This window comes from Pelophylax lessonae (genome assembly GCF_965119305.1).
Source record: "Pelophylax lessonae genome assembly, chromosome: 5".
NCBI lineage: Eukaryota > Metazoa > Chordata > Amphibia > Anura > Ranidae > Pelophylax > Pelophylax lessonae.
This window is the reverse complement of record NC_138772.1, coordinates 388,509,755-388,525,221: the sequence shown is the minus strand read 5'-3', so window position 1 is coordinate 388,525,221 and position 15,467 is coordinate 388,509,755. Positions and strand designations below refer to the sequence as shown.

At 38.7% G+C, this 15,467-nt stretch overlaps 1 protein-coding gene across 3 annotated transcripts in view; it reads left to right on the top strand.

The window, feature by feature from the left end:
- The window catches only part of ARHGAP28 (Rho GTPase activating protein 28), a 204,531-nt gene that overhangs the window by 153,620 nt on the left and 35,444 nt on the right, over nucleotides 1–15,467 (top strand). For all 3 annotated transcript variants that reach the window (XM_082259734.1, XM_082259736.1, XM_082259735.1), the window contains exons 2-5: nucleotides 2,237–2,433; nucleotides 2,654–2,871; nucleotides 11,555–11,642; nucleotides 13,725–13,873. In XM_082259734.1, coding sequence (XP_082115860.1) covers nucleotides 2,237–2,433; nucleotides 2,654–2,871; nucleotides 11,555–11,642; nucleotides 13,725–13,873 — 652 coding nt within the window. The remainder of the gene's footprint in view (nucleotides 1–2,236; nucleotides 2,434–2,653; nucleotides 2,872–11,554; nucleotides 11,643–13,724; nucleotides 13,874–15,467) is intronic.

The window sequence follows — 15,467 nt, the reverse complement described above, 5'->3', positions numbered from 1 at the left end:
GGGGGGCGGGAGGGGACGTTCCCCCCTCCCCTCCCACCGCCTTCCGTGGCTTTGCTCGCTGTTCAAACCCCACATGTGAGGTATCGCCGCGATCGTCAGAGCGTGGGCAAAAAAGAGCTACACTCTAACTCTAAACTGGTAACCGTAAATTTAAAGCGTCGCAGATTGAGATCTCTATTGACCGTAGTTTGTCGTCATCCCAAGGGGGGGGGGGGGCGCAATTTTAAACCGTAACATGTTGGGTATCTATTTACTCGTGATATCATCTTTCACAATATACAAAAAAAATGGGCTAACTTTACTGTTTAGTATTTTTTAAATGCAGTGAAATGTGATTTTTCGAATTTTTTCCAAAAAAAATGGCGTTTTAAAGACCGCTGCGCAAATACCGCGTGACAAAAAATTTTGCAATGACCGACATTTTATTCTCCAGAGTCTTTGCTAAAAAAATATATATAATGTTTCGGGGTTCTAAGTAGTTTTCTAGGAAAAAATACTGGTTTTAACTTGTAAACAAAAAGTGTCCGAAATAGGGCTGGGGCTTAAGTGGTTAAGCAGCTGATATTCTATCTCATCATTAATTAAGCAAAAAGGTTGAGTGGTTGCAGGGAAATACTGAGCTCTTTTTATTAGCGGATTTGCAAATTTCTGTATTTCCCAGAAAAAAATAAAATATAAAAGCATGCATATAAAATTTTGAAGTCACATAAAAGCACAGCAATAAAATGTAAAATATTTGTTCAGCGAAAATACAAATATAATTTGCCTCTCATTTTATTGTCAAGCAAAAGTTACCTTTTCCCCTACTTTCTGTGCATATTATAATTTAGAAATAATAGACGCTTTGTCTTGTGTTTTTCTTTCTGCATCCTCTGCATTTTAGAAACACATAAAACAAAGTACAGCTATAGTGATAAATAATATTAATAGATGTGGCATTAACATCCCTATGCTGTGTGCAGAAAAATAAAAAACAGGGCAATGCATCATCCTATTATAAGTGTTCCAATTTAATTGAATTGCACTAAAGACATTCACTGGGGATTTGTATATTAGAGTTGATAAACAGTTTTATTATAACTGATGTATTGTTTTTTACTTGGTCTGCAGACTAAACTAAAAAGGTAAATATTTAACAATATTAACAAATGTAAACTAGGATATGTCGCACTAATGAGGTAATCTTCTAAAGGTTTACTAGACCAGCTAACCGTTATTATCTGCGGCAGCCAGTTGGTATTAAAATTCATTAGGGATGGGAATAAAGGACAGCTAGAAGTGCATGCATATAAGTAAAAATTATCAAGAAACCTGGATATGAAAGAATATGAAGGAGAAAACGGAGACACAAATTATTGCAAAGTAATACACATACACATTGGTGTATGTTACAAGTAAGAGAACCACAGGGGAACTCAATATTTTGGCCTTTAAAACAAATCTGTCATTTTAAAACTTTTGTTCCAATGTAGAGTGCATGCACCAAGTCATATCTACTGGCCCCATCAACCTTCTGATGTCATAGTTGGATTAATGTATGTGAGTGTTTTTAATAACAACTGTTTGGATTGCCCTAAAAAAACAATCATTTCTCAACGTTAATTCACTAGCTTCCTCTCTACACCCCCAACCATCTGACTGGACAGGGAAGGAGCAGCAGAAGACTAATTTAGTCATCCCTCTGCTCGTTCAGCTCTATCCTCTTATCAGGATATGTCTTGTCAACAAATTCAGATATTTACATTAGTTGCTTTTAAAAAAAATAATTGAATTTTGTTGTATTGACCAATTAACCAATATCATAATTTTCAAGGTTCAGTCTAAGAAGAGCAATTTAAATGTGTGCAGTGAAGTTTGAATTTGAGTGATGTATAAGCAGGAGGTGAAACAAATCTAGGAGTGATTAATGAACACGATTCATCAATCAATTTTAATTACAGCTAGTCCTACATGATTTGAAGTTCATCCCTACATATAGGAACGTCTTCATTGGTACTGTTAGGATATTTTGCAAAGAAACTTTTTTTACTGCTTTATGAATTGTTTTTGGACTGGAAAACTGCACATCGTCTTTTTGCCATCAGTAGTAAATGTATAACAATTCTTTCTTTGTTTTGCCTACGATTGGATTGGGGAGGGATTCAGTCACAAAACCTTATATTGTACTTTTTATGATTCTTTGAAATTCCTTCAATCAATACCATTGACAATGTTTTCATGTTCTTTTATCTTTTAGAAAAAGTAATTCTAAAAGAATCAACAGGATGCTTTCGAACGAATCTTTGCATAGTCCAGTGTTCAACCGTTCCATCTCTGAGACGTCCATGGATAACTCATCAATGGAGGATTTCTGGTGTGAACTTAAAAATATTAAAGAGAGCAGCGAAGATGTGCTTGATGACAGCCTGGTAATGGATGTGAAGCCTGCGGATGGTAAGTGACTAGAGGATTGGCATACGGCCCCTGGAACACTACTCTCATTTTCCATACACAGTTAGCTATAACAATTGTGTGGTTGTATTCACATGCATTGAGTAAACTGAAGATTTATAGCCATCTTTTTTTTTAAATATTACAGTAGTTATAGTCTCCCAGACACAAACCATCTCTGTACATGCTTTTCAGTAAATTGTATTATAACAATGTTTTGCAGAAGGAGAGCTGGAGGCAGAATGGTTACAAGAAGCAGGCCTTTCTACTCTTATCTCTGGCACCCAGGAACATGATGGCCAGGCTTTGCTGTCCACGCTGACCCGGACTCAAGCAGCTGCTGTACAAAAAAGATACATCACTTACACTCAGACTATGAGAATAAAGAACAAGCATTCAGTAAGAGATGTGCGAGACATCTTTGGAATTAATGAATCAACAGTGAGTATAAACTAATGGTTCAATAACAAGTAAATTTATCTTTTATTTTAACATTATGTTATCATACCTCCTAACTTTTGGAGGCAGGAACGGGGGACACCTATTAGAAAAAGTATGTACGCATAAGACACACACCCTGCCACGCCCTCTTAAGGAGACTTACACAAATAAAACGATTAGTTAAACCCACAAGTGCTTTTTTACTACCACTACTATTTCTTTATATTGGCTTTTGAAATTTACAAATGCAGCAATTTAAAAATTCGATAAAAGGTTTAGCACTGAAAAACACTTTTTGAAAGATAAATAGTGCATTTTATATACAACTATATAGATCAGACCAAAATGAGGGACAAATGAGGAGCAAAAAGGGACAGAGGAACATTGTTCTAAATCAGGGACAGTCCCTCGAAATCAGGGACAGTTGGGAGCTATGTGTTATGAAAAGGCTAGACAAGTTAGGTGTGGCTTTCTCATATTTCTCAACATTCTCTCTTTTAGTTAGATATAATAGTGTAGCAGCCTGTTCTTACCACCTCCTCCAGTAAGCTGCAGGCACTGATATCTCACTGGAGTATGGCAGCTTTCAAATCCTCTACTTTTGTAGGTTAGCTTCTGCAGTTCTTGCAGAAAATAACATTGGTAATTGCTGTATTTTTTTTATTTTTTGTTTATTTAAAGGTTTATTTTTTTTTTTTTTATTGTAACATCAGAGCAGAACAATTGCCATCTAAATCAAAGTGATCGCATTCATGTTGGCTATGCAGAGCCCCGCAATAGTAGGGAACAGAATAATACATATTATACCATCCATAAAATATCACATCACAACTGTTAATAGAGTTAGTTGGAATCAACTGCACAGTACACATGAGCAATCCGTATCAGCCAATAACAAAAAGAAAAAGCAAAAAAAAAAATAAAACATATCTACCACACATACAACCATCACACAAACACACACATACAAACACACACACACATACACACACACACATACATATACAAACACACAGTGCTCTCTTTAGACCCAGCTAGAGGTCCCATATCTGACCCATTTAAAGAGATGATTGAAAAGAGGCCAGGTCTGCCATTTGGGAAACCAAATTTTCTAGCCAAGGTTGCCATATTTTAGTAATTTTTTTAGAATAGGCATGTCCCTTGTAAGTAGGTTTATACAAACATAATGCCTGGTTTTTCAACCGGTAAAAATGGCAATGTGGGCAGAGCCGGATCCTTCCAATGCAACAAAAAGCACTTTCGTGGCATAAAAAATTATCAAACGAAACATTATATGGTTACAGGTGGAACATAATTATCCCGTACCCCAAGTAGGCAAACCTCCAGGAAAATATTTGGAGCTTGCAGATCAAGATTGGTTGTCAATTGTCATCATATCAAACAATTCATCCCAGAAAGAGGATAATCAGGAATAGGACCAAAACACAATGTATGTAAAACATTAGCAAAAACTTCCCAACATTGAGAACAGCCGGATTGTTCCACAATCCCATGCAATTGAGTTTAGCGGGGGTATAATGCAGTTGGTGGACAAATTTGAAATGGGTAAATTTATCAGCCGTACTAATAACATCTTGCAAGAAAGTTGCAGTACCCACCTCCCAGTCCTCCTCCGTAAGATCGGGAATGTAAGCATGCCATTTCCCATAGGAGGAAGCAAAGGGGTGTAGTCCTGCAACTTTCAGTGCATTATAAAAAGTAGTCATCAATTTCCTAATATCTGGATTCGCCATTAGATTTTCCAAAGGAGAAGTAGACAAATCTACCACCAGCAACCCAAACTGGGCTTGCACGGCATGGCGTAGTAAAAGTTATTTTAAAAATAATTTATTAAACACACCAGCCCTTTCTTTCAGAACATCAAAGGATATGAAGGTACCTTTCACATTCATCTGAGATAAATAAATAATCCCCTTAGCTATCAACCAGAAAATGTCTGCATGATTGTATAGCTCTTTAAAATTAGGATTGTGCCACAATGGCTCTTTCCAAGAAAGGAGGACCTTGTCCCCAGAAAGGAGCTTTCCTGCTACGGATCAGACTAAAAAACAAACATATATAGTTGCAGAACCGTTGACACCCCAAAGGAACTTGGCAGTGAACCTTATCCTTAAGCCATTTAGAGGTACCTTGTAGAGCTAGCATTGGATCAGTGGAGGGGTTAGGAGCATCCAGTGAAACCAGTTCTAGACATAGGTCAACTGGGAGGCTAAAAAAATAATTGCCAGACTGCCCAGCTAGGGGGGCGCCTGAAGGGAGGCCCTAGCATTGGTGTCTTTTTTTTAATGCATTTCATAAAAAGGACAGTTTTTCCAATTGAAATTTCAGTATTTGAAAATTTTTGATAGATGCTGAAGAGTTAAAGCAACTGACAGTTTCCTATTTTGCTTTGGAACTATATTGGTGATGTATCTACACCTTCCGTAGCAGTCTAAAGTGGTTCCCAGTCTCCATGTTGGATTTTTTTATATAATTTATATTATGGAGTGTAACGGAACCGCAACCCACACTGTACTTGTGGACTTCTGTCAGTATACGGCTTCCTCCCAGTCGTGAACATAGATATCAGATTTTCCTAGCCACCCCCATACAAAGCTAGCTGACATCTTAGCTTGTATAAGTTTTGGAACCTTCCAGAATAAAAACTGTTCATTCAAACACAGGCACAAAGAGATATACACTGTGGGACAACTCCCCCCCCCCCCCCTTAGCAGCCAATCCACATACACATATTCATCCCATAATAGGTTACTCTTAAGGCAGACAGAAACAATAGAACAATAGGATACAGGTACTTACCAATAACAAACTCCACCCAACCCCACCCCACCTCACTATCTAGCAAGGGTCTTTGAGAGACTCCAACAATATTCAAGCAATCTGAAAAGTCAAATGGTTTATCTTTATATATTTCTTGAGGAATATTGTTCAGAAATATTATTGTCCCAAGTGAAAGAGGCCCTTCATTCTTTCAACACAAACCACACATATAGAACCCAGTATAACTGGTGTAACATGAAATGCAGTGTGGTTGTACAGCGAGTCTGATTAGTGCAGACCCGACTGGGGTTCCTGGTCACCCTTTGCCCCTAATAGACACAGGATGATCTACACATAAGAGGGGCTGGGGAAGCTGGACAAGGAGTTTCCGAACCTCTCTCAATTAATCTGGGTTCCACGAGCCCCCCACCCAAAGTGACTCCTGTCACATTGAGAAAAAAAAAAACAACGGTAGCAGGAAAAGGATGGGCTGCAAATTAAATGGCAGTGAAGTTTCATTATTGGTGTATCCAAGACAGATAAGAAGGGGGCTGATTCATCCCACCAGTTTATACCTATAATTTAAATATCTCCCAGTAGACTGACCCTTTTAACACTGAACATAGCATAGTAAAGTCTCTGGGTTTAAAAGGTATGTAAAAAATCTCACTTATCACATTTTTACTGCTGTGTCCTCACCTGGGAATTTCACTGTCTGTGCAGTGAAAACACTGTGTGTGTTTTACTGTGTTTTTTACTATGGTACCAGTTTATTTATACTATAGCTGACTTTTGTTTTAGGCCCAGTTCAGTGAGTGATAACAACTGTCTATCTGAGTCAGGGCTTAAAAACAAATTTGGCAACATAACTCTGCCAGATTTAAGGGAAAGAAACTGATTGCTCCCTCTTCATCTTCATCCCATCCCAGTGGCGGCTGGTGCATGATAAGTTGGGAGCGGTGGCAAATCCACCACCACACCCAGCGGGACAGCCGTCAGGCAAATACACTGCCCTCCCACCCCACCCCCCTCAGCAGGATGGACAGATGGACGGCCAGCCGGACAGCCAGCATTCACACCCCCTCTGGCCATGCAACTCCTCCCTCTTCCTGGCCAATGGCCAGTAAAATCGCTTCTCTTTTCAGCCAATATGGAAAGGGGTCTCTCAACCTTCTTCCTGTTTGGCTGGGAGGAGAATCAGTGTGATAATAGTGAATATTCATTTGTTATTGTCATACAACTGAGTGGGCTCAGGGCCCAGCGCTCTGATTAGAGCCAGTGCCTCTGGCTCTAATCAGGTGCTTAAAAAAAAATCCATGCATCCAGCCCCCTAATCTACATGCAGGGCACCAGATGCATGGATTTTTTTTTAAGCACCTGGATGGGGGGGCGGCTCCCTTGCACCCCCAATGGACGGGCCGCCACTGTCTCATCCACTGTTTCAAATAATAGTGATTCCCAAACGCAAATTATGGCTGGAATCTCCTGTGCATGTATCCTACAATCACTAATTTTATTCTCATATCAGAAGGTCCCATCCACTGTTTCAAATAACAGTGATTCCCAAATGCAAATTATGGCTGGAATCTCCTGTGCATGTATCCTACAATCACTAATTTTATTCCCATATCAGAAGGGGACACATTTTTAAAAATGCTCTTTTTTAAAACAGGAAACTATGGAAATTCTTGGGTCAATTAGAAAGCTTCCTCCTATTAAAACATACTGTAATATATACATCTAAAATATGGAAACGCTATAGGCAGGAAAAGTCCCCTTTATGCCAAGTGTATGGAGTGATAGTTTGTAAGAAAGGGCACTCAGCCTCGTTAGCAAAGGTCAGGAATTCCATAAGAAAAAATATTTGTGAATGTAACAGGAAACCTTGATAAAGCAGAGGAAGCACAAGCGTAAAATGTTTCTTCCTCCATCAGTGTGCTTGAAAGAAAAGCAAGCTCTTCTATAATAAGAGGAGGGCCAATATTTGAATTTTATTTTCGCAGCTGAAAGAAGGTCTATAACATCCTTTGAATACAAATCATAATACAACTTAGCATTTCCTGATAACATTTGTTGAGCATTTTGGGATATTTTCCTGGATAGAGGAAGGAATGGATGAAATCTGTACCACCCAATTCCCTCTGGACAGAATTAATTTATTTTCCAGTTCTTGATCTAGCAGGTGAGGTGAAATCTCTCCAATGCCAGGGTGGTCTTCTTTTAGACAGCTGTCACCAAATGCCTCTGATGGAAACTTCCCCTGAATTATTTTCTGTTAACAAAAAATGTTGATTTTTCCTCACTTTATATCCCAGTGGTAATAGTCACCAGGACAGAAAGTGAAAGTGAATCCCCTCAGTGGGGACAGTAATACAAATCTGACATGGGTTCTAACCCTTCCCTACTCTATCTACTCTACATTGCAAATTAAACAGTACAGACCTAAATAGTGATTTCAAAATTTGAATGACTACAATTCATGTACACCTAACCAAAACATCTGTACCCTTTAGGTATCCCATGTCCTGTAAGTTTACTTTTAGGGAAGACAGTCTAAACACTGTGCACTGGTCAACTCTTACTAGTGAGATTTTCTTATGTGGGCACGGTGACCAATTTCCTTTCACCATTGCAAAAATAAAAATGTAAACTTACCTTTTAGGTTTTTTATACTTGAATGTAACACATTTTAAATAGCACAGGTACTAACATCATGTAGTTTGAGAAACTTTGTTTGGTTTTACCACTATTACAACCTTTGCAATATCCACGTTAATACTTGTCCTGTTAAAAGTTACATGTCCTACAGTGCTCAAATGTAACCTTAGATGTACAGTACCTCTTGCTGCTACTCACTGAACCATCTTGTGCAGGGATTCTTTCAAAAACACACACTCCTTTTCCCAGGGCTGGCAGCCTTAGGCCTGGGGGGCAAGTCCAGTCAAGTGGCCCATTGAACCATCAAATCAGCTCACCATCTATGCCCACCTGGTTTTATAATGGATATTGATGTTATGTAGCAAGACATACATAATGCAATGTGATAACATTATTTAATGTTAATAGCAACAAAGGAGGTTTAACAAAAATACATGACATCACGCCGGGCGGGACCTAGGAAGCTCCTGGCCTTTTTACCTGGCATCAGAGCAGCCCGGAGGGCGATTGCCACCCTGCCCCCCTTCCCAGTCCTCCCCTGCCTTTTATCCAGAGATTACTGTTTTGAGATCATAAGATTTTTATCCTAAGCTGGCCAATGAGCCAGTCTTTAAGATAGATCAACATACTATGAGAATGTTGGCTTCTGCCCAAAGGCCACTCTTCTGTATGACTGATGTAGGAAAAGCCACACTCAAGAAGCCTCTGGTTGGAGCTAATTGATGTTGCGCCAACATTGCACCAGAAGGTGTTCTTATCTTTTTAGCTAAGCACTGAGGTGTGTCTTACACCAATGACACCACAATGTGTTTACCTGTGTGATAAAATGACAGGAAAGCATTACAGTGTATACTGAGAGAACCAATCACAATTGGGCTTATAAAGGAGTCTAAACATTCGTTCATTTTTTTTAAGTTTTTTTTTTACATGCACACGTATGCCAAAATGAGTAACCTTTGTGCAAACATATTTCATTGTGAGCAAATTGTGGCTTTAAGTTAGTAAAAAGGAATAACTGTAGTACTGTTCACAGTGCTGATCTAGTATTTTTTTAGAAACAGAATAAGGAGGGTTCATGTTAACATTTTTTACTAATCCATTGTTTAAAAAAAAAAAATAGCAGTGAACTAGTTGTTTTTCTTCTGTCAAGAGGGCAGAGAGTACTAGATTCTTTGTCATGCTGATGGCAGTCTAAACATAATTAATCCGTGAGGGAGCGCCTTCATAGGGTTCATTGCCTGGTTAACTGTTCTAGGGATCCAAAGGACTTTTCACCAGGTAACATATAGTGAACGAACACACAGAACACCCTTTTTAAACACTATATTTGTCTTGAACTAGCTGGAACTGGCTCACCTCCTTCTTTGACATGGCTGCACCATGTGGCTTCAGCTCACACAACGGAATGGGCAGGGTCTGTAGACACTTCAGACAAAATGGCTCCTGCCCCCAGCTATAACTGGCCTACAAAGCAAAGAGCACATGGAAGGGCAACGCATGCAAGACTTTCTGTAGACACTTCCTGTACATACAGGAATTCCTGTAATGTGAGTCACCTCTTTTTTTCTAGGCAGTTCCTTTTTTTCTTAAAGCGGCAGTAAACCCCACTTTTTTTATAAAAAAAATCCTCTGCCAGGTTAAGACATAATGTGCTAGAATGCATTACATACTAACACATTATGAAATACTTACCTTAGAACGAAAGCCGTCCTTTCATAGTGCATGCGCCGGTGACATCACAAAACGGCATGCAGTGCGAATATCTCCTAAATCGTGCAAGTTTAGGAGAGATTCAATGTACCTAAAGGTAAGCCTTATTATGGGCTTAAAGTGGAGTTCCACCCATTTTTAATAACTTGGATTACATAGATGTATGTAATCCCCTATAAAACTACTTTTACCAATGCAAACTGTTTTTTTTGCTAGTAAATACCTTATTTTCTTCTTTATTCATCCTCTCCTCACTTCCGGGTCTAGCCGCCGATCGGCGATTACTTCATTCGGCGATTCGCAGGGGGTGCTGGAATGTATCACATGGCATGAAATCTCGCATTATTACACAGGAGTCCTGAGTACTGTTTGTATTGAGGCCATGCTCTGCCCCGCCTCCGCCCCCGCCCCGCCTCCTCTCAGTGAGCTGTACTGTATGTATTGAATTGAGGCCGTGCTCTGCCCCGCCTCCGCCCGCCTCCTCTCAGTGAGCTCAGTGAGGATATAATGCTTTCAGTCCTCGCTCACTGAGAGGAGGCGGGGCAGAGCACGGCCTCAATACAAACAGTACTCAGGACTCCTGTGTAATAATGTGAGATTTCATGCCATGAGATACATACCAGCACCCCCTGCGAATCGCCGAATGACGTAATCGCCGATTGGTGGTCGGACCCGGAAGTAAGGAGAGGATGAATAAAGAAGAAAATAAGGTATTTACTAGCAAAAAAAAAAATTTTCCATTGGTAAAAGCAGTTTTAAAGGGGATTACATACATCTAAAGTTACAAACATGGGTGGAACTCCACTTTAACTGTAGGTGCAACTAAAAAATAAGAGTTTACTTCCACTTTAAGAAAAAAAAAAAAAACGCTGGGCACCAGCGTTAGCAGCGTTTAGCAGTGTTTTTTTCAGCTGGAAAATTGCTCTCAAAAACGCAAACCAGAAGGGTTTTTTTTTCTACTCCTAAATGCTGAGCTTAAAAACTCCTCTAGACTACAAAGTGTGCATGGACACATAGGATAACACATAGGATAATATAAATAGCTTCTAGAGGCATAAAAAAAATGCTGAAAGCCTCTAGAAGCAGCATTTTTTTTAAGCTAGTGTGCAAGGAGCCTGAAGCATTTGCATGAACATCTGCATCCCTGACCTAGCCGCAAAGTTACTCTCTGATATGCCCATGGGCATGATTCTAAACCAGCTGGCTAACCAGAATTCTCTGATACACTGCCAAGGGGCCAATCTAGCAAGGGGTTCCCAACCAGAGGAAAGCCCATTCAGTTCAATTCCTTTTTATATGCAGATGTATTCTTACTATGACAGTACAGAGCCCTTAGGCTGACAGTTTTACAATTGGGTGCATTTTATAGTGGTTGGATAAAATTAACTTGGTCCAAATTAATGTGTAATGTTATTTTTGGTTTACACAGTATAATGGCTTATTATATTTTTATTTGTTTAATCCTTAGCTGTTGTCCTCAAAGCAGCCATATTTTATTTTCCTCAAACATTATTTCTCTTTTTCTTTGTTTCAGCCAACATTTGAACCATTACCAGTATCTCCTCTTCCATCAAACGGGGTCCAAATACCTATAAAGAAACCTATTTGGAAACCAGTTACGTGTAAGTCGGATTTAAACCCCTAGTAAACTGCATCATGTAAATATTACACTTTTTCTAATGGATAGTAAAAGTTACCTTACAAAAAGTTCCTTTAATACAAAGTTGGATCAGGACCAAAAGCAAATGCAGGAACATCTGTTAGAAACTTTATTATTCACATGTTATCAAATTATAGTACATTTTACTACTCAGTTAATTATATTATAAAATATTATGATCAAGATCCAGATTTTACCTTTTAAAGGAGTGATATTCTATTTACAAGGGTTTCTGCAGTGTTCAGTCTATACATACCGATAGTCTTGACATTTGTCTGCATATTAAAGAGTTGTAAGGTAGCAGTCACAATAAATCAATACACAAAACAGTTCTTGTCCTGTAAGTGGCTCCTGAAGGACACTAATCCAAAATGAGTAATGGTTTATTGGGGATTGATGGCAAGCCTGCTTTAAATGTTCTATTTAACATCAGCCCACATGAATATTCTCAAACTATGGATTTTATTTAATTACACTATTATTTCCAAACTATGACCTTTATTGAGACAAAAGGCGATGCAGTTGGGCAGCGAATTATGACAGCCAGCCACAGTTATAGACTGACTGCACTGAGCAGATCAAAGTCATTTTCTGACTAGTTCCTATAGATTAATGTGCATCATTATTTATTGCACTTTGTTAGTAAAAAAACGCTTATGGGGCTGGTTTACTGAGGGATAAATATCAGCCTTGTTGGCGCTGTTCCATTCAAATACCCAGTCTCAGGGTCCTTTTAATAAAGGGACAAAAAAGGTTAACAAAACAATGGCCAAAACAAACTTGCAAATATCATTATTGGCTTTCAAAGCTTTAAAAGAGATATTTCAGTCCTAGTGGTCTGGGGTGCCAAAATGCCCCGTTTTACCAGGGGAATATTGACTTTTGATTTGCATGATCAATAACTTCACAGTGCTTGATCAAATATTTAAAACATGTATTCTATGTAACATTTAACCAAAATAATGATCATGACCTCAGCTAGGCATAAACATGTCTGAAGACAAACTCAGTATGTTTGACCTGGACCCAGGTAAGCCTTAGAGCAGGCCTTACTTAATCAGGTTCTGTTTTATATAATTCTTCATAACCTACCTTTACAAGTTAGGATGGACTTTACCTCTTTAGTTCACCAGCTTTAATATATTCCTCCAGTGTGATTGCAGTTTCTAAATAGATTAAACTGATTGCTGTACACTATGATCTAAACAACATATAGAGGCAACCTACTGTGTCTGCCCTGGAGAACTATAGGTTTTAGAGGGGGGCTGAGCTGGGCTTGGTTTGTGGGGGGGGGGGGATTTGCCCCTTGATCCATGACTCTTATTATATTTTGGGATGGTCTTCCTGAGTGGAGATATTTCACTATTCAGACATCAGAGTGGGGAATACAGTCAGCGACACATGATGGACAGTGTATAGCTACCTTCATTTCCTCAGACCTGTGATTGCTATGTCCAGCAGAGGGAAGTCTTTAGAGCCATTTTTCTAATTATAAAATGTCATTAGACTTAATGCAGATAGCTACAAAGGAATCTGATGCTGGGAGATGTAAAAAGGTGTGCCACAATAAACCTTGTCCTTTACAAATACCCCCACACTTTGCATGGTACACCTTCTATGGTCCACATAACTCTCTCTCCATTACTCAGCAGGCCAAAGGTCCCCAGTCCTCTCTTGGTTGGCTGTCTTAGGGTCTGCATTGTTGGCATCAATTTAACATCAAGTGGTGCATTTAACCAGCAGTTGACCTCCTTCTGGCCTGCATCACACTTGCTTGAAAAAGGGTTTGTACTTCCATAGACATATATGGAAATGCAAAGCCTGCTTGATACGAACAAAAAACCATCAACATAGGCCCTTAGACAAGTTGGGGTATCATATTAAAGTGTTCTTAAATTTAAAAAAAAAAAATGTTTGTAGGCCTTCTTTCTGATTTTTTTTTTTTACCTTCAACAAGGATAGGAATTGCTTTTTTTGATATTCACCACTAGCACAACTTTATGTTTCACAAACAACTGAGTGTATTTTGTTTGTCTTGTTGCAGCTAACAACTGTACTTTCGAAAAAGTCAGTCCGTCGGTAGCAGAAGAGCTGTCTTTTGAAGTATCCTTTTCTGAGACCATTGTTATTGATGATAAAGAAAAGGAGAAGCAGAAAAACCAAAGAATAAAAAAGGATGATTGTATTTTACCTGTAAGTTCTAATAATGGAATGACTAAAAAGTGTGTGATTTCTAGACAGTGTACTGGTTAAAGGGATCCAGTCATCACGATACTGTCCTGACTGAAAAGCCTCTGATGGAAGAAGTTATTCACTGTCTCTGCCCCCAGCCACATACTGTTTCCACAGATATAATCTACTTGTTCAGCTTCACTGTGGCAGACATGACTGTAACTTGTGTGGTGTCAGAGAATTTGCTGCAGTTAGCGATTTCCCAGTTTTGTGAGTATTGTGGTAATTGGATTGGTGCCTGTTACTACTGATTCAAAATTTTAACCTTCTTAGCAGTATTCCCGAGCGTGGCTCGGGGTTAAATTTCAGAGCCAAAAGCGGTAACCCCGAGCCACACTCGGGGTACCGCCAGAAGCATCGCTGGATCCTGTAAGCAGGGTTACTTACCTTGTCACCGGGATCCAGCGATGTGTCCCGGCGGTGTCTCGCGGCAGATCTTCCTCCCGATCCTCTCCGTGCCCCGGCTTCCGTCTCCTGCGACGTGACGTTCGCAGGGGTATGGAACCGGCGGCAAATTCAAATGTAAAAACACACCAAACACACTGATACTATTCAAAATAAAAAAAAATCATATTAGTTTGCCCCCATGTGCCCTTTCCTGCAGTTTTACTGTACTTTTTATGTGTATATATATATACATATATATATATATATATAGATAGATACGTATATATATATATATATATACATATATATATATACATATATATATATATATATAGATAGATACGTATATATATATATATATGTATGTGTATATATAAATATATATATATATATATACGTATATATATGTATGTATGTATGTGTATATATATATATATATATATAGAGAGAGAGATACGTATATATATATATATATATATATATATATATAGGTATACGTAATTCTTGTGAATGAGCAGCCCAAACCAACTGTATACATTTATTTTATATATATATAATGTATAGAGTTGGTTTGGGCTGCTCATTCACAAGAATTACATGCAAAATAATGGTACCGCTTTCAGCACCTAAATTCCAAAAGAATCATACCACCAGGGAGGTTAAAGTATATCTACAGATAAAACTTTTTTTTGTAATTTTGAATACAGTAAGGTAGAGGTAAAACTGCTCTTAGGTTATTTTGCCCTCTATGTTCCATTGGAGAGATTTCCCTTCACCTCCTGTGCCATATCTAAAACAGGAAGTTATAGGAAATCCCTCCAAAGTGAGGGAATCTCGCCTCTATTCCTGGTCTGTTTAATGACCCACAATTTTTCTTCTACTAATCCCTTGGTGATAACAATAAACAGAACAATTAGAGAGGATAAATCTCCCTAATTGGGGCATAGACAGCTACAAAAACCTGGCAGGTGTTCTAATCCCTTTATACTCTATATATCATTTCAACAAAATTGCCTTTAGGTATACATTCAATTCTGGTCCTGTAGTCTCAAAAGGAAGTGAGAGGATACCTTTCCAGATTAAGGGAAATTCCCTCTTAGACAGTTGTTAAAGGCACAAGCATCTACATTGAAAGAATACCTGTTCCCAATGCTTTGCCTTAACTTTC